The following is a 23,802-nucleotide window of genomic DNA, read 5'->3' on the forward strand; positions in this document are numbered from 1 at the left end:
TGATGACACAAACTGTCACTGAAGGAAAAAACAAACATGTTTTGGGCAGTGTTTCTCAACCTCCGGTCTGTGGACCTGTGTCGGTCCTGAGGATTTTGCTGGCCGCTGGTCCCTGAGATGGTTAACTGACACTAATTTAGTCAGCACTACAGTGAAAAAACATAACTTGCCGGTCCCTGACAGAGGAGGGACAATGGCTTGCCGGTCCCTGACAGAGGAGGGACCATGGCTTGCCGGTCCCTGGCAGAGGAGGGACCATGGCTTGCCGGTCCCTGGCAGAGGAGGGACCATGGCTTGCCGGTCCCTGACAGAGGAGGGACCATGGCTTGCCGATCCCTGGTATCAAAAATGTTGAGAAACACAGGGCATGTGGAATATGAAAGGTTAATCAATGGACAGGCAAACGTGTCTACATTACCATAAGTCATGTAAGATTCACCAACTCACACAAGTTCCATGTAGAGGTTGTTGAACAACAATATCATCTAGATTTGGAGCTTTTAGACTCCAAATGTAGTGGTTTACAACGAAACCATCATCGTTTAAGTTTCATGTCATATAGTTACAGAAAGCTACAGTACTAAGTCAAGCCACAGTATTAGCAACTAGTTGTAAATCAGTCAACAGTTATTCATTTTATTTTATTTTGACTACTAAACAAAAACTACAATTCCCATCAATTATGTGCACCTTCCTTGGAAAATGTGGGAAGGCGGGCTTTTCATGAACAGTCTTTGAATCTTTAGTCATTACCTAAGTCTTTATAGTGTTTCCAGAATAGTTGAATGATTTTGCTGTGGATGTCAGTTCCACAGCGTCTGCTCTGAACATGCCTCTGTATCTGGAGTTCATGTTCCATCTGGTCCACTTGAAAGGCCAACTAAAGGAAATGTGCTTTAAATACCAAAACAAACATGGAAGCCACAATCCCTATTGGTATGTGTGGTGTTTGGCCACAGAGTCAGCCCTGTGTACTGTATGTATGCTGGAAGGGGATAGACTTTTCTCTAGTAAACATCTATTGTCATTTAAAGAAGTTGGCTCCTCTCTTGTAAGACATGCATTATCATATAATCATACATATTATCTCTATTGGATTTTAATGTATTTCTCTACACTGGTATAATAGGCACTGTTTTATTAAAGTACAATGGGATAATGTAATAAAGTGTGTTGTTATTTTAATTACAATAGCCACATCATTAGCCCTGCAAGACGTTAACCGGCCAGTGGATGGCTCATAATAATGGCCGGAACGGAGCCAATGGAATGGCATCAAACACATGGAAACCATGTATTTGATGTATTTGATACCGTTCCACTGATTACCACGAGCTCGTCCTCCCCAATTAAAGTTCTCCTAACCTCCTGTGGTTTAACCTGTCTCTTTTAGCTGAACATTTGGATCGTTATGTCAACAAAGAGAGAAGCATGAAAAGGAACATGTTTTTTCAATTTCAACCTTGATACAGGTTTAAGATACTATGACATTCCTGAGAAGCTTTTGGCTGGGCAACACAAGGGGCCCGTCCTTTGACTTCTAGAGCCACATTAATAATATTGAAAATGACTGTGGCTTAAGACATGGTGTAGTTTTGAGGAAATGTGTCATAACCCATAAGAGTCTAAGTTCTGTCTAAACCGGAGTTGGGGGGGAAGTACTACTAAGCTATATGGAATAGTTTTAACAAGGTCATACCAAGGATCATTTTGCTATTTGATTTAGAATTTTAAGACCACTTGAAGAATCCAAAAAATATATTCTAAAATGATTTGATGAACATTTTTAATTGGCCTTACTGCTATTAGCCCATACAAACGCATTTAATAACAGATTCACTACATGGAACAACAGACATAACTCTCAGGTATAGGATAGACACTTCAGAACAAACTTTCTTTAGATTTGTTTGGGGGGGGGCTAAGAAAGATCAGGAAACATTTGTAAATATTTAACCCATTATTTTTGTCACTAAACAGTCTCCATATATACTTCCATATATTTTTTCAACTGGTACCGGGGGACCTTCAGACGAGCCTTGTGAGGCCTGTGGGCGAGACAACCGACATGAACTTGTTCGTGAGAGTCTCACCTTTACACAGACGGATCTTATTAGTGTGTAGCCCAAACTGTTCAGATGCTACAGACAGAAGTTGACAGATCAACTGTACCGATTTCAGACGAGTCCCAAGACGCTTGTGTGGGTTGGAGAACACCATTGTGTTCTTGAGAGTCTCATCTTTCCATAGAGGGGTCTTAATAGTTTGTAGGCCAAACCGTTCGGTAGCTACAAACGATTCTGTGTGAAGAGTGATTTTCGGGATGTCTCATGGTCTTTCAAACACCGCCCTAGCTCTGTCACCTCTCACCGCAGATGCGGAAGTGTTACATCGGCAGATGTGGTGGATTGAGACACATCCAATGCAATATTGGATGTGTCTCAATATCTGTAGCTTAAACTGGCAGACTTAATGGGTATTTTTTAATTACGCTAATTAGATTTCCGCGGGGGCGTGGACATCGACCTTAATAACAGAGGGTCTGCTCAACCCAGGAGTTAAATTGAGGAGCCAAATTGTTTCTCTTTTGCATTGCAACTCCATGCTGTCTCCCAGTCTCCAACCCCTAACCACAGTTGGCAGTGTAGCCACCCTGACTTCGGAATAAGGGGTTCTAATGGTTACACCCTCACAGTTCTAGAACACACTCACAAACACAGAGCCTTGGAGAAGGTCACTCCTCACTTCACAGTAAGACGTGGAGTCACCCTGTCTGTGGGCTCTGAAAATATAACCACTACTGCTCTCACACCACAAACCCCACAGGAAGGAAGAGGTCACTGTGAGGTACCCCTCCCCACAAATATCAGGAGTCATAATCATCTGACACAACACTTAGAAGTTCAGGGAACCCCTCCAACACCACATTACTGTGCACGTGATAAGCATCAGCATGACAAACCCCAACACTTGCGCTCATGACATCTACTCAGAGGCTGAGACTGCCGGGGTTGAGGAACATTATAACAACACTGTCACCTTGTATGAAAAACACAGGATTGGTGACAGTGACATGGGTCAATGCGATAATAGCACCTCAGGCTAGGTTCTCGGTCATCAGAAAACAATCTTAACTTGAAGTTTAGTGCCATACATGGGAGGTTTAGAAAAACACAGTTGACCAGAAATAAAGGATTGGTCACACAGCAGTTGCCTTTCTCTGGAATGTTGCAGGCGACTTTCTCTCATACTATCACAGCCAAAGAGAAATGTACCAATTCATAGATCTGACCATCATATCGTCTTGTCCACAAATTACTCATCACGTTGGTACACCCAGAAGTTAAAAAAGGACCTGTTTCATGTTAAATGTATTTACACTTTAAAACATATCGTTAACCAGAACCAGAGCTTACCCTGGCAGACCCAAGGCAGAGTGTGTTGAATACTAATTTGCCCTGTGTTTGATCTGCTGCTGCTGAGTTATTCCTGGGCCAGACTGGAGTCAACGTCAGCTCCCCTAACCTGCTTCCTCAGACGAGCCTGAAGTCATGAGAGACTTAAAGAGTTTACATTTCTCTGTGTCGGCCGTTTTATGGTTTTGCCATTTTGCCATTTTGCATCAGGCCTGTCAACCTCTATTGTCTTCTTGCTTTTGTTAAATGATACGCCATCTCTGGCCTGGTTTATTTTTATTCGATCACCTTGTACTAAACTGTGGTTTTGTGTCGGAGAATGTGAAAATATTTTATAAATCGAAACCATACTATAGTGTTCATAAAGTATCTACAAAGGGTGTATTTGACCACATTCAGTTCCCTTCTATGTGCAAGAACAGGGTATGTGTGCATGTACGGTATATCTCAAGCACAAGGTACACTTTTGTGTTTCACTTACAGTTACCCAATATCACTCTCTTTACCTATTTCAGAGAGCCCAGCAAGATGAGATGGAGAAGATTGAGAAGCACATCAAGTCATCCAAAGATAAAGACGACGCAAAGCCATTGGACAAGCCTGAACAGTGAGAGCAAATGTAGGCCAAGAAAATCACAATTTCAAAATGGTGTCTGCCTTTTATCCCTATCATCTTGTTCTTGTACTTTCCTCTTCCCTAAGGTTTCTCTTCCAGCTGTCCCAAATCCCCAATTTCTCAGGAAGGGTGTTTTGTATCCTCTTTCAATCAACCTTTGATGAATGTATCTCCTCCATCCTCCGGAAAGTTGAAATCCTTCAGAGAGTGTGTACGGTGAGTCTCCTCTACATTCTGTCTGAAAACAGCCTGTGGTGTTAGCGGACAATGTAATGTACAGCCATGCATCGAGAGTGTTCAGTACATAAGGAATGAAAGCCAGAATCTCTGGCGAGGGATAATATACAGTATGCCTCCTAGATACCAGATGCACTGAACTGAACTATCTCTTGCTCTTCTTCAGTTTGTCTATTTCCCCCCTCGATCTTCTGTTTCTCTATCCTCTTTTCTTTGTTCTTCTTCTTGTCACTTTGCTTCCCGCTTCTCTACCTCTCTCTTATATATTTCCCTTTCTCCTTCTCGCCCCTTCTCCACCCCTTCCTCAACTCCTTGTCTCTGTCTTTCCCCATGCTGCGTATCAGACTCTGCAGAGAGGTCAGTGTGTGATGCAGGTGCTAGGTCTTGTCTTAGCTTTTGGGAACTTCATGAACGGAGGGAACCGATCGCGCGGGCAGGCTGACGGCTTCACTCTGGACATCCTGCCCAAACTCAAGGACGTCAAGAGCAGTGTGAGTGTATGTTAAGCTCTGACCGTAACTGCCTTATTACGGTGCTTAGGGAATGTCTTTGTCCCCAAATGAGTGAGTGACTGACTGCTTGTTAGATGTTTGGTGTACCGCCAGTGCTGTCCTGTAAGGACATAGTGGTTAGTGTTTTCCGTATTGGAATCCCAGAGAGGTGCCCATAAAGAATATAAAACAAGTTACCAGCATTAGGTTATGACACTCTCCCCAGCAGAGGTTTCACTTGTGTTTGATGCATTGCTTCTAAGTCCTCTTTAGATGTTTTCTCCATACAAATAATAACATTCTGCTCTAAAAATGATTAGATTAATGACATAAAAGGATTTACAGTTTATTTATTTGGATCTTTTCAACTGTCTCTCTTTCAGGATAACTCTCAGAGTCTTTTGTCATTCATCGTTGCTTACTATCTGAGGCACTTTGATGAGGTATGTTCTAGTTCCTGTTTATTTGAATCACTTTCTGATTTACTCTGATTTGCTGGGATATCTTTCCAGAGCCCTTTTCATCTTCTCTCTCGCCAGAGGATAGCGTGGCTTATTTTTTTAATCAAATTATTTATTTTCCTTTCCTTTTCTCAGTTCAGCTCGACCTGTAGCACGTTAGCTGGCACAGGATCCAAAGGGGGCCTATTGTAAATAATTAGGTTAGCCAGATGAGATGAACTCAGGCGAGAGTATGTTGCCAAAATCAACCTACACGACACTGTTCTGGGCTCCTAATGGCTCCCTGGTAACACTGATTGACAGGATAAACGTATTCTTTGATTACAATGGCTCCTCTCTAGCTGACAACTATAACCACTACCACCATTGCAACCTTATCTTACTGGGAATGTTTGGACTACTGATAAGAATGGTCGAGACATCCAGCCCAATGTTAACTGAGATGTATGCTGGAGAGGGTTGCTCTGGTCTTTGATGATGATTGACTTTGACTGTGTGTCTGTATGTTGTCAGGACGCAGGTAGAGAGACCTGTGTCTACCCTCTCCCTGAACCCCAGGATCTCTTCCAGGCCTCTCAGATGAAGTTTGAGGACTTTCAGAGAGATCTACGCAAGCTAAGGAAAGACCTCAAAGGTGAGACTGGATCCCACAAATATATTATCTCCATTTGGAGCTCCACTGACAAACCTTGGACTGTATGTCACCAACACCAGGTAGTAAACCTGAGTCAATGTTGATTATGACAGGTGTCACATCATGTTTATGACCCATTGTGTAGGATTTATGAAAGTATAACTCAGGTGAAATGCATCCCTGTATCTCTATCATGGGAAATTCTTCCAAGTGTGCCCAGCCATAGTGATGTTTTGATCACAGAACAGGGCCAACAGATAGCATCTGTTTGTCGTACAGACCACCAAACCAGATGGAGAGTCAGGAGCAGACTCCTGTAGAATCACAACACAGAGAGCCAAACAAGCCAGGTTCAAGGGGCTTCTCCTACCTGTGTGCCCCAGCTCAGGCCCCTCAGAGTGGGTCAAGGACCTGGAGAGGCCGCCTTATTTATGCTACCCCCTGCATACTCACATTACAAACCATAAGATCTGAAGGTCCCATAATTAAAACCTTCAAAACTATCAGTGTACTGGGTGGGTAGCAATACTGTTTGACAGTCATCCAGTTGAGCAAGAACAGAATATAGTCTGTGTATCCTTTTCATAATAGTTCAACCTAAATACTAGGTCACTTCGCATAAAATACGAGTCCAGGTAGCACTTACAAAAATGTTTTAGAGGTTTACAGGGAATTACTGACTAAGGCTGAAGTCTGTCAAGTCTTTTCCCAACAAAAAGCCCTGATGAAGTGTGGAAATCAGATTACACACTTAAAGCCAAGCTCATTGGTTGAAAACAAAATCCCTGTGCGACCGAATGAATGACTGAATGGGGAAATACTTATTATATTCATTAGTCAGTCCTGACTCATTCAACACTTACAGCACATTATAGGGGTCTACAGGTGGGGAAACATTAACGCTAACAGAGTGCATCTATTTTATATGTGTCAATCAAGAATAATCACCAAAATCTCCTCTCTTCTCTATCATGTTTTATGTATCTTACTGTTAAACCAAGGCTCCTATTGTTTTTTACTGCACTGCAATCAATCTTGTGAAGCTTCCGATTATCAGGTTTCCAAGGTCCACTGGGAGACTGACTCACGTCCTCATTCCCAATGGCAGAGTACCATGATGGTGTACATAAATGCTTCATCACATACTGTAGGTTCTCTTTACTTTAGAGGGAACAGCTGAGTGTTGCAACAGATGTGGGCTTCGATGACAGTTGCCTGGGGATTAGGTTAATTAGTAGGCATCCCACAGCAGTGGGCTTGGATGGCCCTCAGGACAACAGCTAGCTCCACAGAGGGGGCCATATGGTCAACCAATTAACTCTGAGAACTCTGGCAGGCAAGTTTTGGATTCATCATGGGCGCTGATGGACCGTGACTCTGGGGTGCGCCAAGGGACGTTTAAGGGGTCTGCAGGTTCCATGGGTATCACTCATTGTTTGGAGAAAAGTATTAGGGTGAATGGGAATGCATCATTACTGGTTAGTTTGCCTCTGCCCAATCCACATCAGTTATACACATTATGTACAGTAATTAGCCCCAATTACACAAACAGGTAGAGTGTAATACTGCAATGTCAAAAATAGTCTTTACAAGCTGTCTCGTTCTTTTTCTTCCTTCTTTGTCCTCCTCCACTCCAGCATGCTCGGCCGAGACAGAGAAGGTCTGTCAGGTCTCTTCTGAAGAGCACCTGCAACCCTTTAAAGAGAAGATGGAGGGGTTTCTGAGCCAAGGTGAGTTTGCGAACACAGAGTACAGACAGGCAAGAAGTGAAGGTGCCCCAGTTGTGGTTACTTGACAAATGACTCAACCATCACTGAGGCCATTTTGGGTTGTGGCTGAGACAAATGGACCATTGATCAATGACAAAGGAAGCCATTTTGGTTCTTCAAGTAGTGAGAGTTAAGCTTCGAGACGGATCATTGATACCCCTTATCCTTGGTGCAACTAAAGTGTAGCTGCCCCAAACATGAAGGCTAATGCCTCAGATATTTCACTGGGTTATGTTCAGTGTCAGAATACCTGACATGAGGAAGCCATCTTGGATCTGTGTTAGAGAATAGAGTGTAGAGATGGGCAGTTGATCATCATGCTAACCTTTGGTTAGACTGCACTGCATCTGTCCTGCCAAGACTGATGTCTCAGTTGCTCTTCTGGTTAATGTACAGTGTTTGGAAGAAATATGTGCAGAGATCAACATTCTACCTGCTCAGACCTGCACCTTGTGACTATTTGCACTGACTCTCCGCACATCAAACCCTTACACACAAGCACACAAGCACACACAAGCACATGCGCACACACACACACACACACACACACACACACACACACACACACACACACACACACACATACACACACAAGCACATAGACATAGACATATACACACACACACTCACACACATACAAGCATTCACACAGACACACACAAGCACACACACGCACACACAGACACACACACGCACACACAGACACACAGACACACACGCACACATAGACACACACACAGACACACACACACACACACACACACACACACACACAGTCAATGCTGCTGTTCTATTATATACTATTTATTCAACTGAACGACCAAGTCACTTCCCACTTTATATTGTAAATACAGTCATAATTGACATAGCACACTCATAATCTATGCTGTATATTGTATACATATCAGGTTATTGCAATGCATATTACCTTCTTATAACTTATTTTATTATTGTACTGCAATGTTGAGGGAGCTAGCATTTCACTGCACATTTTATACCTGATATAAACTGTGTACGTTACAAATACAGTTTGATTAGATTTTTATTTGAATCAACGCAGTTTCCATGGAGACCTTTGCTTACACCAGACTGCATTGAATAACTCAAGGCTATTGTTTCAGCTTTGTGCCTGTTATGATGAGCTGCAGCAGCACCTGTTAGCTGAGCCTTTGACCTCTGTCTGAAAGACATTTCAAGAGCAGACGTACTTCCAGGCCAAACATGAACACATAATGAGGGCTATAGGCAGGATTGGACCCTGACAGGTTAGATAGTGTAACTGTAATAGCAATCTGGTTTGTCCTTGTCTTCCTCCTCCTGTTCATTCTTCACCTCTTTTCTTTCTCTTTTTACTTTATGGCGTCTGGAAGAGCCTCCTCTCTCAACCTCACTCGTTTACTCTCTCGTTCTCTCCATTCCTCCCTCTGTCATATCAGGAAATCAAATAAACACTTGGAGGAAGCTGTTTACCCTGGGAACAAACAGGGATGAAAACAGGGATGATGAATTAGCAGTGGAACGAGCGCTGATGATGAATCCACCTAGCGCCTTCCCTTTGTGATCGACCATGTTTGTTTTCATTTGACCACAGTGTGTTTGTTATCACCCTCCCTCCCAGACCCTTTCAACAACCTCCTGTAAAAGACTACCTTCACCCCTGCATCTCAGTCCTTTTAACTTACTTAACACTGAGGTAAAGCGTAAAAAATCTGTTTAAAAGAATGGAACTATGCTCATCATAACAGAGAAAATTAGGTTTGGTTTTCATGTCTATTAAAACATGTAGGATATCATTCTAGGCAGTTTTACATAGCAGGCTATTTCTAGCTAACTGTTCCCATTCTTCTTGTAATTCTGAGCTCACTGGCCCCTTCTCAAGTGATGTTGTATTCAAATGAGAGTTGGTAATCTATAACACATGCTCTTCTGCTATGTTGCTCACTGTCCTTGAGTCCAACTTTAAAGGAAGCCTGGATGAAAGCGTCTCTCTGAAATAAATATTGGGTTTTCCCTTTGATGCAAATGACGAGGTTGTCCTCAGAGAGAGGAATGTTCGGCGTAACACTGACATGTGACTTGGAAGGCTCCAGACTAAATTCGCTGGTTGCCTCCACTGCGGCAAAAAAAAAGCAACAACAGCAATGTCTTATTTGTGTTATTTCTATAATTTCAGACCCTGGAGTTAAACAGTTTCTGGCTCCACAGTTTCCACCACTCTTGTTTATTTTCTGACCATGAAACTAACCACAGAATAACAGTGAAAGGGGACTCGTAGGAACAGCACTGTTTGGTCTAGCTCGATTTTCCCCGTTTGTTTCACAGATTCTCATGCGTGCGATGCCTTTGATGGAGTCTCTGTGCCTCCGAACAGAACATTGGCCATGTGATTATCTGTTTCTGATGGAAATATTAAGATTACTAATATTGTCTGTGTGCTCTCTTTAGGGGACTGATTACTGCCTTGGTTACAAGGGTTGCCTACTCATACCATGTCAGATAAGTTTTATTCGGTGTTGTCCAGAATCTATTTTTAAACCTCTAGACAGGTACTTACGCTACCGTTTAAAAGTTTGGGGTCACTTAGAAATGTCCTTTTTGAAAGTAAAGCTCATTTTTAAGTCCATTAAAATAACATCAAATTGATCAGAAATACAGTGTAGACATTGTTAACGTTGTAAATGACTATTGTAGCTGGAAACGGCAGATTTTTAATGGAATATCTACATAGGCGTACAGAGGCCCATTATCAGCAACTATCACTCCTGTGTTCCAATTGCATGTTGTGTTAGCGAATCCAAGTTTATAATTTTAAAAGGCTAATTGATCATCAGAAAACCCTTTTGAAATGATGTTAGCACAGCTGAAAACTGTTGTTCTGATTAAAGAAACAATTAAACTGGCCTTCTTTACACTAGTTGAGTATCTGGAGCATATTTGTGGGTTCGATTACAGGCTCAAAATGGCCAGAAACAAATAACTTTCTTCTGAAAATCGTCAGTCTATTCTTGTTTTGAGAAATGAAAGCTATTCCATGCGAGAAAATGCCAAGAAACTGAAGATCTCGTTCAACGCTGTGTACTACTCCCTTCTCGGAACAGCACAAACTGGCGCTAACCAGAATAGAAAGTGGGAGGCCCCGGTGCACAACTGAGCAAGAGGACAAGTACATTAGAGTGTCTAGTTTGAGAAACAGATGCCTCACAAGTCCTCAACTGGCAGCTTCATTAAGCAGTACCCGCAAAACACCAGTCTCAACGTCAACAGTGAAGAGGCGATTCCGGGATGCTGGCCTTCTAGGCAGAGTTGCAAAGAAAAACCGTTATCTCAGGCCAATAAAAATAAAAGATTAAGATGGGCAAAAGAACACAGACATTGGACAGAGGAAGGACATTTCTAAGTGACCCCAAACTTTTGAACGGTAGTGTACATGTGTATAGAAGGCCTGTATTAACTCACCACATACAGTCCATGTTGTATGACATTTTTGGATGGATTTAAAATGGATTCCATACTTCTTTGCTGATTGTTATTCTGTTGCATTGATCTGATGACGTCCATCCTGTTCAGATTTCTGATTGGTTATTGATGAGCAATAGGAAGCAGATGTAGAAGAGAGGATCAGTATTAGAATGATTTAGTACAGGGAGCCGTGGACAAAAGTGATCGTCCCATTGGACATGTCAAGGTTTCTTAGATGTCGCTCTGGCTTCAATTACACGCAGTGATTTGATGTTCCCTCGATAAAGACAGGCCGAAGATCCATGCCAAGAAAGATTCCTACCCGTCTACTTTAGTGGATGTCTTGGAAGGCTATGAAGAGGCTATAGGTTTTAGGTTGCTATGGATTTGGAAGCTGCCCTTGAAGGCTACTAACAACATGTCTTATATGGTATCTATCTACCATATAGGATTGTGTGTGAAAGCAATATAGCTGGAGAAACACGCAGATGAGATTGGCTAGGTTTGAACCTGGGTCGCATGCATGCCACAAGACTGTTGTCAGTCCAAGAGCAAGCGTGGTTCACCAAACCACCTAAGGTACAGTTCACCTTCGCTTTGACATCCTCGTCTGCATACTACAAGACTGTGTTAGCCCACTCAGCTAAAACGTTTGCCTATAGGCATTTTCTCATGGAGCTAATGCAAGTCAGATCTCAGACAAAGACTGGTTCACCAGAACACCTTGGTTACAGTATCACAGACTTCCTCAATATCTCATTGAAAATGAAATGCACTGTACATAAACATTTTTTTATAAGATGTTGATTCGTTGTACATTTGTAAGGCAACCAGCTGCGATAGGATTGTGAGTTTGCTTAACACATAATTTTTTTTGCAAACTCACTATCCTATTGCAGCTGGTTGCCTTACAATTGTACGTCGAATCAACATCTTTGTTTATACAGGGTGGAAGAGAGAATTAGAGAGAGAATTATGAAAAAATCCTCCTAAGGCTAAGGATATCTTCTAGAATTCCTCTGAGTTTGAGGATATTTCACAATAATTCCCTGAACTCATTAATACTAAATGTACACAAAGAACACTTGCCTTGAAAACCATGGTGTTCATTTGTCAGTGGTGCCACCGCAGTCAGTTCAACACTCAATTACATGAACTAACCCTGAAAATGACAGCAAGTGTTATTAATGTTGATGTGTGAAATCCTGTGTAAACTGTCTATACAGGGGAAACCCAGTCATTCTGCCTATATGAGAAATTGTATAAGCTACACTAGAATGGACAAAAGTATGTGGACATCGAACATCTCTTTCCAAAATCATGGGCATTAATATGGAGTTGCTATAACTGCTATAACAACCTCCACTCTTCTGGGAAGGATTTCCACTAGATGCTTGAACATTGCTTCCATTCAGCCACAAGAGCATTAGTGAGGTCGGGCACTGAAGTTGGGAAATTAGGCCTGGCTCGCAGTTGGTGTTCCAATTCATCCCAAAGGTGTTTGATGGGGTTGAGGTCAGAGCTCTGTGCAGGCCAGTCAAGTTCTTCTACACCGACAAAACATTTATGTATGGACCTCACTTCGTGCACGGGGGCATTGTCATGCTGAAACAGGAAAGGGCTTATCCCAAACTGTTGCAACAAAGTTGGAAGCACAGAATCGTCTAGAAAGTCATTGTATGCTGTAGCATTAAGATTTCCCTTCACTGGAACTAAGCATACAAACAGCCCCAGACCATTATTCCTCCTCCACCAAACTTTACAGTTGGTACTATGCATTGGGGTAGGTAGCGTTCTCCTGGCATCCGCCAAACTCAGATTCATCCATCGGACTGCCAGATGGTGAAGCGTAATTTATCACTCCAGAGAACTGCTTTGCATTGCTCATGGTGATCTTAGGCTTGTGTGTGGCTGCTTTGCCATGGAAACCCATTTCATGAAGCTTCCAATGAACGGTTCTTGTGGTGATGTTGCTTCCAGAGGCAGTTTAGAAATCTGTAGTGAGTGTTGCACCTGAGGACAGACGATGTTTATGTACTACACGGTTCAGCATTTGGCAATTCCGTTCTGTGAGCTTGTGTGGCCTACCACTTCTCGGCTGAGACGTTGTTATCTTAGACGTTTCAACTTTACAATAACAGCACTTACAGTTGACCAGCGGCTCTGGAAGGGCAGAAATTTGACAAACTGACTTGTTGGAAAGGTGGCATCCTATGACGTTGCCACGTTGAAAGTCACTGAGCTCTTCAGTACAGATCATTCTACTGCCAATGTTTGTCTATGGAGATTGCATGGCTGTGTGCTCAATTTTATACACCTGTCAGCAATGAGTGTGACTGAAATAGCAGAATCCACTCATTTGAAGGGGTGTCCACATACTTTTGTAGCGTATTTATCAATACCAATAATTAAACCGTTTATGGCTTATGTGTAACCGGCCACATTGTTATCATCATCGCATTGTATCTTCATGTTGTCCATAGTAACTGAACTGGTAACTACAGTAGCTCATGGGATGGAGTGCAACATGTTTCTATAATGATCCATTACTGCTGAACTTTGCCTACTGTATGATGTTGTCCTGTTGAGTGGCTTATTATGCCTATATTCTGACTATTTTTTCTCTCACAGCAAAAACTGATCTGGAGGCACAAGAAACACAACTAGAGAACACTCATAAGATGTAAGAATACACCTGATTGTATTTTTTCAGCTGTTAGAGCTTCAGTATGATAACATTGTGACAATGATCATTTTGTAAGTACAGCTTACAAAAGTATCAGCTAAATTCACTCTTTACTGTCCTTCATCAATGTTTAGATCCCCAGGCTACATGGAACATGTACCTCTACCTATAGATGTCCTTTACTGTGGCTCCTGTGATAGACTGAAGACATCCAGTGTCTGGGTTGTTTATCCAAGCAGAGACAGAGTAGACAGCGTTGGCTCCAGGCTTCTGTTAACACTAGGCAGGAATGTGTTCCCTCCAAACTCCCGGGTATTGATCAAGCACAAAACCAGGGCATTTGTCACTTTCACGTGTGCTCTCTCTTCCTCTATTTATCTTTCTCTCCTGTTTGTCTCTCTCTTTCTCCCTTTCTTTATGTGTTTGTCTCTCTCTCACCCTTTCTTTAAGTGTTTGTCTCTCTCTCTCTCCCTTTATGTCTTTGTCTCTCTCTCTCCCTTTCTTTAAGTGTTTGTCTCTCTCTCTCTCCCTTTGTGTTTGTCTCTCTCTCTCTCCCTTTCTTTCTCTCCCTTTATGTGTTTGTCTCTCTCTCTCTCCCTTTCTTTATGTGTTTGTCTCTCTCTCTCCCTTTCTTTGTGTTTGTCTCTCTCTCTCCCTTTCTTTGTGTTTGTCTCTCTCTCCCTTTGTGTTTGTCTCTCTCTCCCTTTCTTTATGTGCTTGTCTCTCTCTCTGCCATTCTTTAAGTGTTTGTCTCTCTCTCTCTCCCTCTCCCTTTCTGTTTGTCTCTCTCTCTCCCTTTCTTTAAGTGTTTGTCTCTCTCTCTCTCTCCCTTTCTGTTTGTCTCTCTCTCCCTTTCTTTAAGTGTTTGTCTCTCTCTCTCCCTTTGTGTTTGTCTCTCTCTCCCTTTTTTGTGTTGGTCTCTCTCTCTCCCTTTGTGTTTGTCTCTCTCTCTCCTTTATGTGTTTGTCTCTCTCTCTCCCTTTATGTGTTTGTCTCTCTCTCTCCCTTTCTTTATGTGTTTGTCTCTCTCTCTCCTTTCTTTATGTGTTTGTCTCTCTCTCCCTTTCTTTGTGGTTGTCTCTCTCCCCCTTTCTTTGTGTTTGTCTCTCTCTCCCTTTCTTTGTGTTTGTCTCTCTCTCTCCCTTTATGTGTTTGTCTCTCTCTCTCCCTTTCTTTGTGTTTGTCTCTCTCTCTCCCTTTCTTTATGTGTTTGTCTCTCTCTCTCCCTTTCTTTATGTGTTTGTCTCTCTCTCCCTTTCTTTGTGTGTCTCTCTCTCCCTTTCTTTGTGTGTTTTCTCTCTCTCTCCCTTTCTTTGTGTTGTCTCTCTCTCCTTTCTTTGTGTTGTCTCTCTCTCTCCCTTTGTGTTTGTCTCTCTCTCTCTCCCTTTCTTTATGTGTTTGTCTCTCTCCTTTTCTTTGTGTTGTCTCTCTCTCTCCCTTTCTTTATGTGTTTGTCTCTCTCTCTCCCTTTCTTTGTGTTTGTCTCTCTCTCTCTCTTTCTTTGTGTTGTCTCTCTCTCTCCCATTCTTTGTGTTTCTCTCTCTCTCTCCCTTTCTTTATGTGTTTGTCTCTCTCTCCCTTTCTTTATGTGTTGTCTCTCTCTCCTTTCTTTGTGTTGTCTCTCTCTCTCCCTTTGTGTTTGTCTCTCTCTCTCTCCCTTTCTTTATGTGTTTGTCTCTCTCCCTTTCTTTATGTGTTGTCTCTCTCTCTCCCATTCTTTGTGTTTCTCTCTCTCTCTCCCTTTCTTTATGTGTTTGTCTCTCTCCCCCTTTCTTTGTGTTTGTCTCTCTCTCTCCCTTTGTGTGTTTGGCTCTCTTTCCCTTTCTTTGTGTTTGTCTCTCCCTTTCTTTGTGTTTGTCTCTCTCTCTCCCTTTGTGTGTTTGTCTCTCTCTCTCCCTTTGTGTGTTTGTCTTGTCTCTCTCTCCCTTTCTTTATGTGTTTGTCTCACTCTCACCCTTTCTTTGTGTTTGTCTCTCTCCTTTTATGTGTTTGTCTCTCTCTCCCTTTCTTTGTGTTTGTCTCTCTCTCTCCCTTTGTGTGTTTGTCTCTCTCTCTCCCTTTGTGTGTTTGTCTCTCTCTCTCCCTTTGTGTGTTTGTCTCTCTCTCTCTCCCTTTGTGTTTGTCTCTCTCTCCCTTTCTTTATGTGTTTGTCTCGCTCTCTCCCTTTCTTTGTGTCTCTCTCTCTCCCTTTATGTGTTTGTCTCTCTCTCTCCCTTTCTTTATGTGTTTGTCTCTCACTCTCCCCTTATGTGTTTGTCTCTCTCTCTCCCTTTCTTTGTGTTTGTCTCTCTCTCCCTTTATGTGTTTGTCTCTCTCTCTCCCTTTCTTTGTGTTTGTCTCTCTCTCTCTTCCTTTCTTTGTGTTTGTCTCTTTCCCCCTTTCTTTGTGTTTGTCTCTCTCTCTCCCTTTCTTTGTGTTTGTCTCTCTCCTTTTATGTGTTTGGCTCTCTTTCCCTTTCTTTGTGTTTGTCTCTCCCTTTCTTTGTGTTTGTCTCTCTCTCTCCCTTTGTGTGTTTGTCTCTCTCTCTCCCTTTGTGTTTGTCTCTCTCTCTCTCCCTTTCTTTGTGTTTGTCTCTCTCTCTTTCTCTCCCTTTATGTGTTTGTCTCTCTCTCTCTCCCTTTCTTTATGTGTTTGTCTCTCTCTCTCCCTTTCTTTATGTGTTTGTCTCTCTCTCTCCCTTTCTTTGTGTTTGTCTCTCTCTCCCTTTGTGTTTGTCTCTCTCTCCCTTTCTTTATGTGCTTGTCTCTCTCTCTGCCATTCTTTAAGTGTTTGTCTCTCTCTCTCTCCCTCTCCCTTTCTGTTTGTCTCTCTCTCTCCCTTTCTTTATGTGTTTGTCTCTCTCTCTCTCTCCCTTTCTGTTTGTCTCTCTCTCCCTTTCTTTAAGTGTTTGTCTCTCTCTCTCTCCCTTTGTGTTTGTCTCTCTCTCCCTTTTTTGTGTTGGTCTCTCTCTCTCCCTTTGTGTTTGTCTCTCTCTCTCCCTTTATGTGTTTGTCTCTCTCTCTCCCTTTATGTGTTTGTCTCTCTCTCTCCCTTTCTTTATGTGTTTGTCTCTCTCTCTCCCTTTCTTTATGTGTTTGTCTCTCTCTCTCCCTTTCTTTGTGGTTGTCTCTCTCCCCCTTTCTTTGTGTTTGTCTCTCTCTCCCTTTCTTTGTGTTTGTCTCTCTCTCTCCCTTTATGTGTTTGTCTCTCTCTCTCCCTTTCTTTGTGTTTGTCTCTCTCTCTCCCTTTCTTTATGTGTTTGTCTCTCTCTCTCCCTTTCTTTATGTGTTTGTCTCTCTCTCCCTTTCTTTATGTGTGTCTCTCTCTCCCTTTCTTTGTGTGTTTTCTCTCTCTCTCCCTTTCTTTATGTGTTGTCTCTCTCTCCATTTCTTTGTGTTGTCTCTCTCTCTCCCTTTGTGTTTGTCTCTCTCTCTCTCCCTTTCTTTATGTGTTTGTCTCTCTCCTTTTCTTTGTGTTGTCTCTCTCTCTCCCTTTCTTTGTGTTTGTCTCTCTCTCTCCCTTTCTTTATGTGTTTGTCTCTCTCTCTCTCTTTCTTTGTGTTGTCTCTCTCTCTCCCATTCTTTGTGTTTCTCTCTCTCTCTCCCTTTCTTTATGTGTTTGTCTCTCTCTCCCTTTCTTTATGTGTTGTCTCTCTCTCCTTTCTTTGTGTTGTCTCTCTCTCTCCCTTTGTGTTTGTCTCTCTCTCTCCCTTTCTTTATGTGTTTGTCTCTCTCCCTTTCTTTGTGTTGTCTCTCTCTCTCCCTTTCTTTGTGTTTGTCTCTCTCTCTCCCTTTCTTTATGTGTTTGTCTCTCTCCCTTTCTTTATGTGTTGTCTCTCTCTCTCCCATTCTTTGTGTTTCTCTCTCTCTCCCTTTTTCTTTATGTGTTTGTCTCTCTCCCCCTTTCTTTGTGTTTGTCTCTCTCTCCCTTTGTGTGTTTGGCTCTCTTTCCCTTTCTTTGTGTTTGTCTCTCCCTTTCTTTGTGTTTGTCTCTCTCTCCCTTTGTGTGTTTGTCTCTCTCTCTCCTTTGTGTGTTTGTCTTGTCTCTCTCTCCCTTTCTTTATGTGTTTGTCTCACTCTCACCCTTTCTTTGTGTTTGTCTCTCTCCTTTTATGTGTTTGTCTCTCTCTCCCTTTCTTTGTGTTTGTCTCTCTCTCTCCCTTTGTGTGTTTGTCTCTCTCTCTCCTTTGTGTGTTTGTCTCTCTCTCTCCTTTGTGTGTTTGTCTCTCTCTCTCTCCCTTTGTGTTTGTCTCTCTCTCCTTTCTTTATGTGTTTGTCTCGCTCTCTCCCTTTCTTTGTGTCTCTCTCTCTCCTTTATGTGTTTGTCTCTCTCTCCCTTTCTTTATGTGTTTGTCTCTCACTCTCCCCTTATGTGTTTGTCTCTCTCTCTCCCTTTCTTTGTGTTTGTCTCTCTCTCCCTTTATGTGTTTGTCTCTCTCTCTCCCTTTCTTTGTGTTTGTCTCTCTCTCCCTTTATGTGTTTGTCTCTCTCTCTCCTTTGTGTGTTTGTCTTGTCTCTCTCTCCCTTTCTTTATGTGTTTGTCTCACTCTCACCCTTTCTTTGTGTTTGTCTCTCTCCTTTTATGTGTTTGTCTCTCTCTCCCTTTCTTTGTGTTTGTCTCTCTCTCTCCCTTTGTGTGTTTGTCTCTCTCTCTCCCTTTGTGTGTTTGTCTCTCTCTCTCCCCTTTGTGTGTTGTCTCTCTCTCTCCCTTTGTGTTTGTCTCTCTCTCCCTTTCTTTATGTGTTTGTCTCGCTCTCTCCCTTTCTTTGTGTCTCTCTCTCTCCCTTTATGTGTTTGTCTCTCTCTCCCTTTCTTTATGTGTTTGTCTCTCACTCTCCCCTTATGTGTTTGTCTCTCTCTCTCCCTTTCTTTGTGTTTGTCTCTCTCTCCCTTTATGTGTTTGTCTCTCTCTCCCTTTATGTGTTTGTCTCTCTCTCTTCCTTTCTTTGTGTTTGTCTCTTTCCCCCTTTCTTTGTGTTTGTCTCTCTCTCTCCCTTTCTTTGTGTTTGTCTCTCTCCTTTTATGTGTTTGGCTCTCTTTCCCTTTCTTTGTGTTTGTCTCTCCCTTTCTTTGTGTTTGTCTCTCTCTCTCCCTTTGTGTGTTTGTCTCTCTCTCTCCCTTTTGTGTTTGTCTCTCTCTCCCTTTCTTTATGTGTTTGTCTCGCTCTCTCCCTTTCTTTGTGTTTGTCTCTCTCCTTTTATGTGTTTGTCTCTCTCTCCCTTTATTTGTGTATGTCTCTCTCTCCCTTTCTTTGTGTTTGTCTCTCTCCCTTTGTGTCTGTCTCTCTCTCTCCCTTTGTGTTTGTCTCTCTCTCCCTTTGTGTTTGTCTCTCTCTCCCTTTATGTGTTTGTCTCTCTCTCTCCCTTTCTTTGTGTTTGTCTCTCTCTCCCTTTGTGTGTTTGTCTCTCTCTCTCTCTCCCTTTGTGTTTTTCTCTCTCCCTTTCTTTATGTTTGTCTCTCTCTCTCCCTTTCTTTGTGTTTGTCTCTCTCTCTCCCTTTATGTGTTTGTCTCTCTCCTTTTATGTGTTTGTCTCTCTCTCCCTTTCTTTGTGTTTGTCTCTCTCTCTCCCTTTCTTTGTGTTTGTCTCTCTCTCTCCCTTTATGTGTCTGTCTCTCTCTCTCTCCCTTTGTGTTTGTCTCTCTCTCCCTTTGTGTTGTCTCTCTCCCTTTCTTTGTGTTTGTCTCTCTCTCTCTTCCTTTCTTTGTGTTTGTCTCTTTCCCCCTTTCTTTGTGTTTGTCTCTCTCTCTCCCTTTCTTTGTGTTTGTCTATCTCTCCCTTTATTTATGTGTTTGTCTCTCGCTCCCTTTCTTTGTGTTTGTCTCTCCCTCTCCCTTTATGTGTTTCTCTCTCTCCCTTTATGTGTTTGTCTCTCTCTCTCCCTTTGTGTTTGTCTCTCTCTCCCTTTGTGTTTGTCTCTCTCTCCTTTCTTTGTGTTTGTCTCTCTCTCCTTTCTTTATGTGTTTGTCTCTCTCTCTCCCTTTATGTGTTTGTCTCTCTCTCTCCCTTTCTTTATGTGTTTGTCTCTCTCTCTCCTTTCTATATGTGTTTGTCTCTCTCTCTCCTTTCTATATGTGTTTGTCTCTCTCTCCCTTTCTTTGTGTTTGTCTCTCTCTCTCCCTTTCTTTGTGTGTTTGTCTCTCTCTCCCCTTTCTGTATGTGTTTGTCTCTCTCTCCTTTCTTTATGTGTTTGTCTCTCTCTCTCCCTTTCTTTATGTGTTTGTCTCTCTCTCTCTCCCTTTATGTATTTGTCTCTCTCTCCCTTTGTTTATGTGTTTGTCTCTCTCTCTCCCTTTCTTTGTGTTTGTCTCTCTCCCTTTCTTTGTGTGTTGTCTCTCTCTCTCCCTTTCTTTATGTGTTGTCTCTCTCTCTCCCTTTCTTTGTGTTGTCTCTCTCTCTCCCTTTGTGATTCTCTCTCTGTCTCTCCCTTTCTTTATGTGTTTGTCTCTCTCCCTTTCTTTATATGTTGTCTCTCTCTCTCCCATTCTTTGTGTTTCTCTCTCTCTCTCCCTTTCTTTGTGTTGTCTCTCTCTCTCCCTTTCTTTATGTGTTTGTCTCTCTCTCGCTCCCTTTCTTTGTGTTTGTCTCTCTCCCCCTTTCTTTGTGTTTGTCTCTCTCTCTCCCTTTCTTTCTGTTTGTCTCTCTCCTTTTATGTGTTTGGCTCTCTTTCCCTTTCTTTGTGTTTGTCTCTCCCTTTCTTTGTGTTTGTCTCTCTCTCTCCCTTTCTTTGTGTTTGTCTCTCTCTCCCTTTGTGTGTTTGTCTCTCTCTCTCTCTCCCTTTGTGTTTGTCTCTCTCTCCCTTTCTTTATGTTTGTCTCTCTCTCTCCCTTTCTTTGTGTTTGTCTCTCTCTCTCTCCCTTTCTTTGTGTTTGTCTCTCTCTCCCTTTGTGTGTTTGTCTCTCTCTCTCTCCCTTTGTGTTTGTCTCTCTCTCCTTTCTTTGTGTTTGTCTCTCTCTCTCCTTTCTTTGTGTTTGTCTCTCTCCCCTTTATGTGTGTGTCTCTCTCTCTCCTTTGTGTTTGTCTATCTCTCCCTTTGTGTTTGTCTCTCTCTCCTTTCTTTGTGTTTGTCTCTCTCTCTCCTTTGTGTTTGTCTCTCTCTCACTTTATGTGTTTGTCTCTCTCCCTTTCTTTATGTCTTTGTCTCTCTCTCTCTCCCTTTCTTTGTGTTTGTCTCTCTCTCCCTTCATGTGTTTGTCTCTCTCTCCCTTTCTTTATGTGTTTGTCTCGCTCTCTCCCTTTCTTTGTGTTTGTCTCTCTCCTTTTATGTGTTTGTCTCTCTCTCCCTTTCTTTGTGTTTGTCTCTCTCTCTCCCTTTCTTTGTGTTTGTCTCTCTCCCTTTATGTGTGTGTCTCTCTCTCTCCCTTTGTGTTTGTCTATCTCTCCCTTTGTGTTTGTCTCTCTCTCCCTTTCTTTGTGTTTGTCTCTCTCTCTCCCTTTGTGTTTGTCTCTCTCTCACTTTATGTGTTTGTCTCTCTCCCTTTCTTTATGTCTTTGTCTCTCTCTCTCTCCCTTTCTTTGTGTTTGTCTCTCTCTCCCTTTATGTGTTTGTCTCTCTCTCCCTTTCTTTATGTGGTTGTCTCTCTTTATGTGTTTGTCTCTCTCTCCCTTTCTTTGTGTTTGTCTCTCTCTCTCCCTATCTTTGTGTTTGTCTCTCTCTCCCTTTGTGTGTTTGTCTCTCTCTCTCTCTCCCTTTGTGTTTGTCTCTCTCTCCCTTTCTTTATGTTTGTCTCTCTCTCTCCCTTTCTTTGTGTTTGTCTCTCTCTCTCCCTTTATGTGTTTGTCTCTCTCCTTTTATGTGTTTGTCTCTCTCTCCCTTTCTTTGTGTTTGTCTCTCTCTCTCCCTTTCTTTGTGTTTGTCTCTCTCTCTCTCCTTATTATGTGTTTGTCTCTCTCTCTCCTTTGTGTTTGCCTCTCTCTCCCTTTGTGTTTGTCTCTCTCTCCCTTTCTTTATGTGTTTGTCTCTCTCTCCCTTTCTTTATGTGTTTGTCTCTCTCTCTCCTTTATGTGTTTGTCTCTCTCTCTCCTTTCTTTATGTGTTTGTCTCTCTCTCTCCCTTTCTATATGTGTTTGTCTCTCTCTCTCTCCTTTATGTATTTGTCTCTCTCCCCTTTCTTTGTGTTTGTCTCTCTCTCTCCCTTTCTTTGTGTGTTTGTCTCTCTCTCCCTTTCTTTATGTGTTTGTCTCTCTCTCCCTTTCTTTATGTGTTTGTCTCTCTCTCTCCCTTTGTTTATGTGTTTGTCTCTCTCTCTCCCTTTCTTTGTGTTTGTCTCTCTCCCTTTCTTTGTGTGTTGTCTCTCTCTCTCCCTTTCTTTATGTGTTGTCTCTCTCTCTCCCTTTCTTTGTGTTTGTCTCTCTCTCTCCCTTTCTTTGTGTTTGTCTCTCTCTCCCTTTGTGTGTTTGTCTCTTTCTCTCTCTCCCTTTGTGTTTTTCTCTCTCCCTTTCTTTATGTTTGTCTCTCTCTCTCCCTTTCTTTGTGTTTGTCTCTCTCTCTCCCTTTATGTGTTTGTCTCTCTCCTTTTATGTGTTTGTCTCTCTCTCCCTTTCTTTGTGTTTGTCTCTCTCTCTCCCTTTCTTTGTGTTTGTCTCTCTCTCTCCCTTTATGTGTCTGTCTCTCTCTCTCTCCCTTTGTGTTTGTCTCTCTCTCTACCTTTGTGTTTGTCTATCTCTCCCTTTATTTATGTGTTTGTCTCTCTCTCCCTTTCTTTGTGTTTGTCTCTCCCTCTCCCTTTATGTGTTTCTCTCTCTCCCTTTATGTGTTTGTCTCTCTCTCTCCCTTTGTGTTTGTCTCTCTCTCCCTTTGTGTTTGTCTCTCTCTCCCTTTCTTTGTGTTTGTCTCTCTCTCCCTTTCTTTATGTGTTTGTCTCTCTCTCTCTCCCTTTATGTGTTTGTCTCTCTCTCTCCCTTTCTTTATGTGTTTGTCTCTCTCTCTCCCTTTCTATATGTGTTTGTCTCTCTCTCTCCCTTTCTATATGTGTTTGTCTCTCTCTCCCTTTCTTTGTGTTTGTCTCTCTCTCTCCCTTTCTTTGTGTGTTTGTCTCTCTCTCTCCCTTTCTGTATGTGTTTGTCTCTCTCTCCCTTTCTTTATGTGTTTGTCTCTCTCTCTCCCTTTCTTTATGTGTTTGTCTCTCTCTCTCTCTCCCTTTATGTATTTGTCTCTCTCTCTCCCTTTGTTTATGTGTTTGTCTCTCTCTCTCCCTTTCTTTATGTTTGTCTCTCTCTCTCCCTTTCTTTGTGTTTGTCTCTCTCTCCCTTTCTTTGTGTTTGTCTCTCTCTCCCTTTGTGTGTTTGTCTCTCTCTCTCTCCCTTTGTGTTTGTCTCTCTCTCCCTTTCTTTGTGTTTGTCTCTCTCTCTCCCTTTCTTTGTGTTTGTCTCTCTCTCCCTTTGTGTGTTTGTATCTCTCTCTCTCTCTATCCCTTTGTGTTTGTCTCTCTCTCCTTTCTTTATGTGTTGTCTCTCTCTCTCCCTTTCTTTATGTTTGTCTCTCTCTCTCCCTTTCTTTGTGTTTGTCTCTCTCTCTCCCTTTCGTTGTGTTTGTCTCTCTCTCCCTTTGTGTGTTTGTCTCTCTCTCTCTCTCCCTTTGTGTTTGTCTCTCCATCTCCCTTTCTTTGTTTGTCTCTCTCTCTCCCTTTCTTTGTGTTTGTCTCTCTCTCTCCTTTCTTTGTGTTTGTCTCTCTCTCCCTTTGTGTGTTTGTCTCTCTCTCTCTCTCTCCCTTTGTGTTTGTCTCTCTCTCCCTTTCTTTGTGTTTGTCTCTCTCTCTCCCTTTCTTTGTGTTTGTCTCTCTCCCTTTGTGTGTTTGTCTCTCTCTCTCTTCCTTTGTGTTTGTCTCTCTCTCCCTTTCTTTATGTTTGTCTCTCTCTCTCCTTTCTTTGTGTTTGTCTCTCTCTCTCCTTTATGTGTTTGTCTCTCTCCTTTTATGTGTTTGTCTCTCTCTCCCTTTCTTTGTGTTTGTCTCTCTCTCTCCCTTTCTTTGTGTTTGTCTCTCTCTCTCCCTTTATGTGTCTGTCTCTCTCTCTCCCTTTCTTTGTGTTTGTCTCTCTCTCCCTTTGTGTGTTTGTC

General features: G+C 42.3%; 1 protein-coding gene across 1 annotated transcript in view; it reads left to right on the top strand.

The window, feature by feature from the left end:
• LOC112253543 (formin-2) overlaps positions 1-23,802 on the top strand; it is a 97,001-nt gene that overhangs the window by 45,510 nt on the left and 27,689 nt on the right. Inside the window, 7 exon segments of the mRNA XM_042323620.1 lie at positions 3,932-4,023; positions 4,119-4,248; positions 4,614-4,760; positions 5,144-5,203; positions 5,735-5,855; positions 7,493-7,585; positions 13,715-13,766. Of these exon segments, the coding sequence (XP_042179554.1) occupies positions 3,932-4,023; positions 4,119-4,248; positions 4,614-4,760; positions 5,144-5,203; positions 5,735-5,855; positions 7,493-7,585; positions 13,715-13,766 (695 nt within the window).

This window comes from Oncorhynchus tshawytscha, linkage group LG06, assembly GCF_018296145.1.
Source record: "Oncorhynchus tshawytscha isolate Ot180627B linkage group LG06, Otsh_v2.0, whole genome shotgun sequence".
Lineage (NCBI taxonomy): Eukaryota > Metazoa > Chordata > Actinopteri > Salmoniformes > Salmonidae > Oncorhynchus > Oncorhynchus tshawytscha.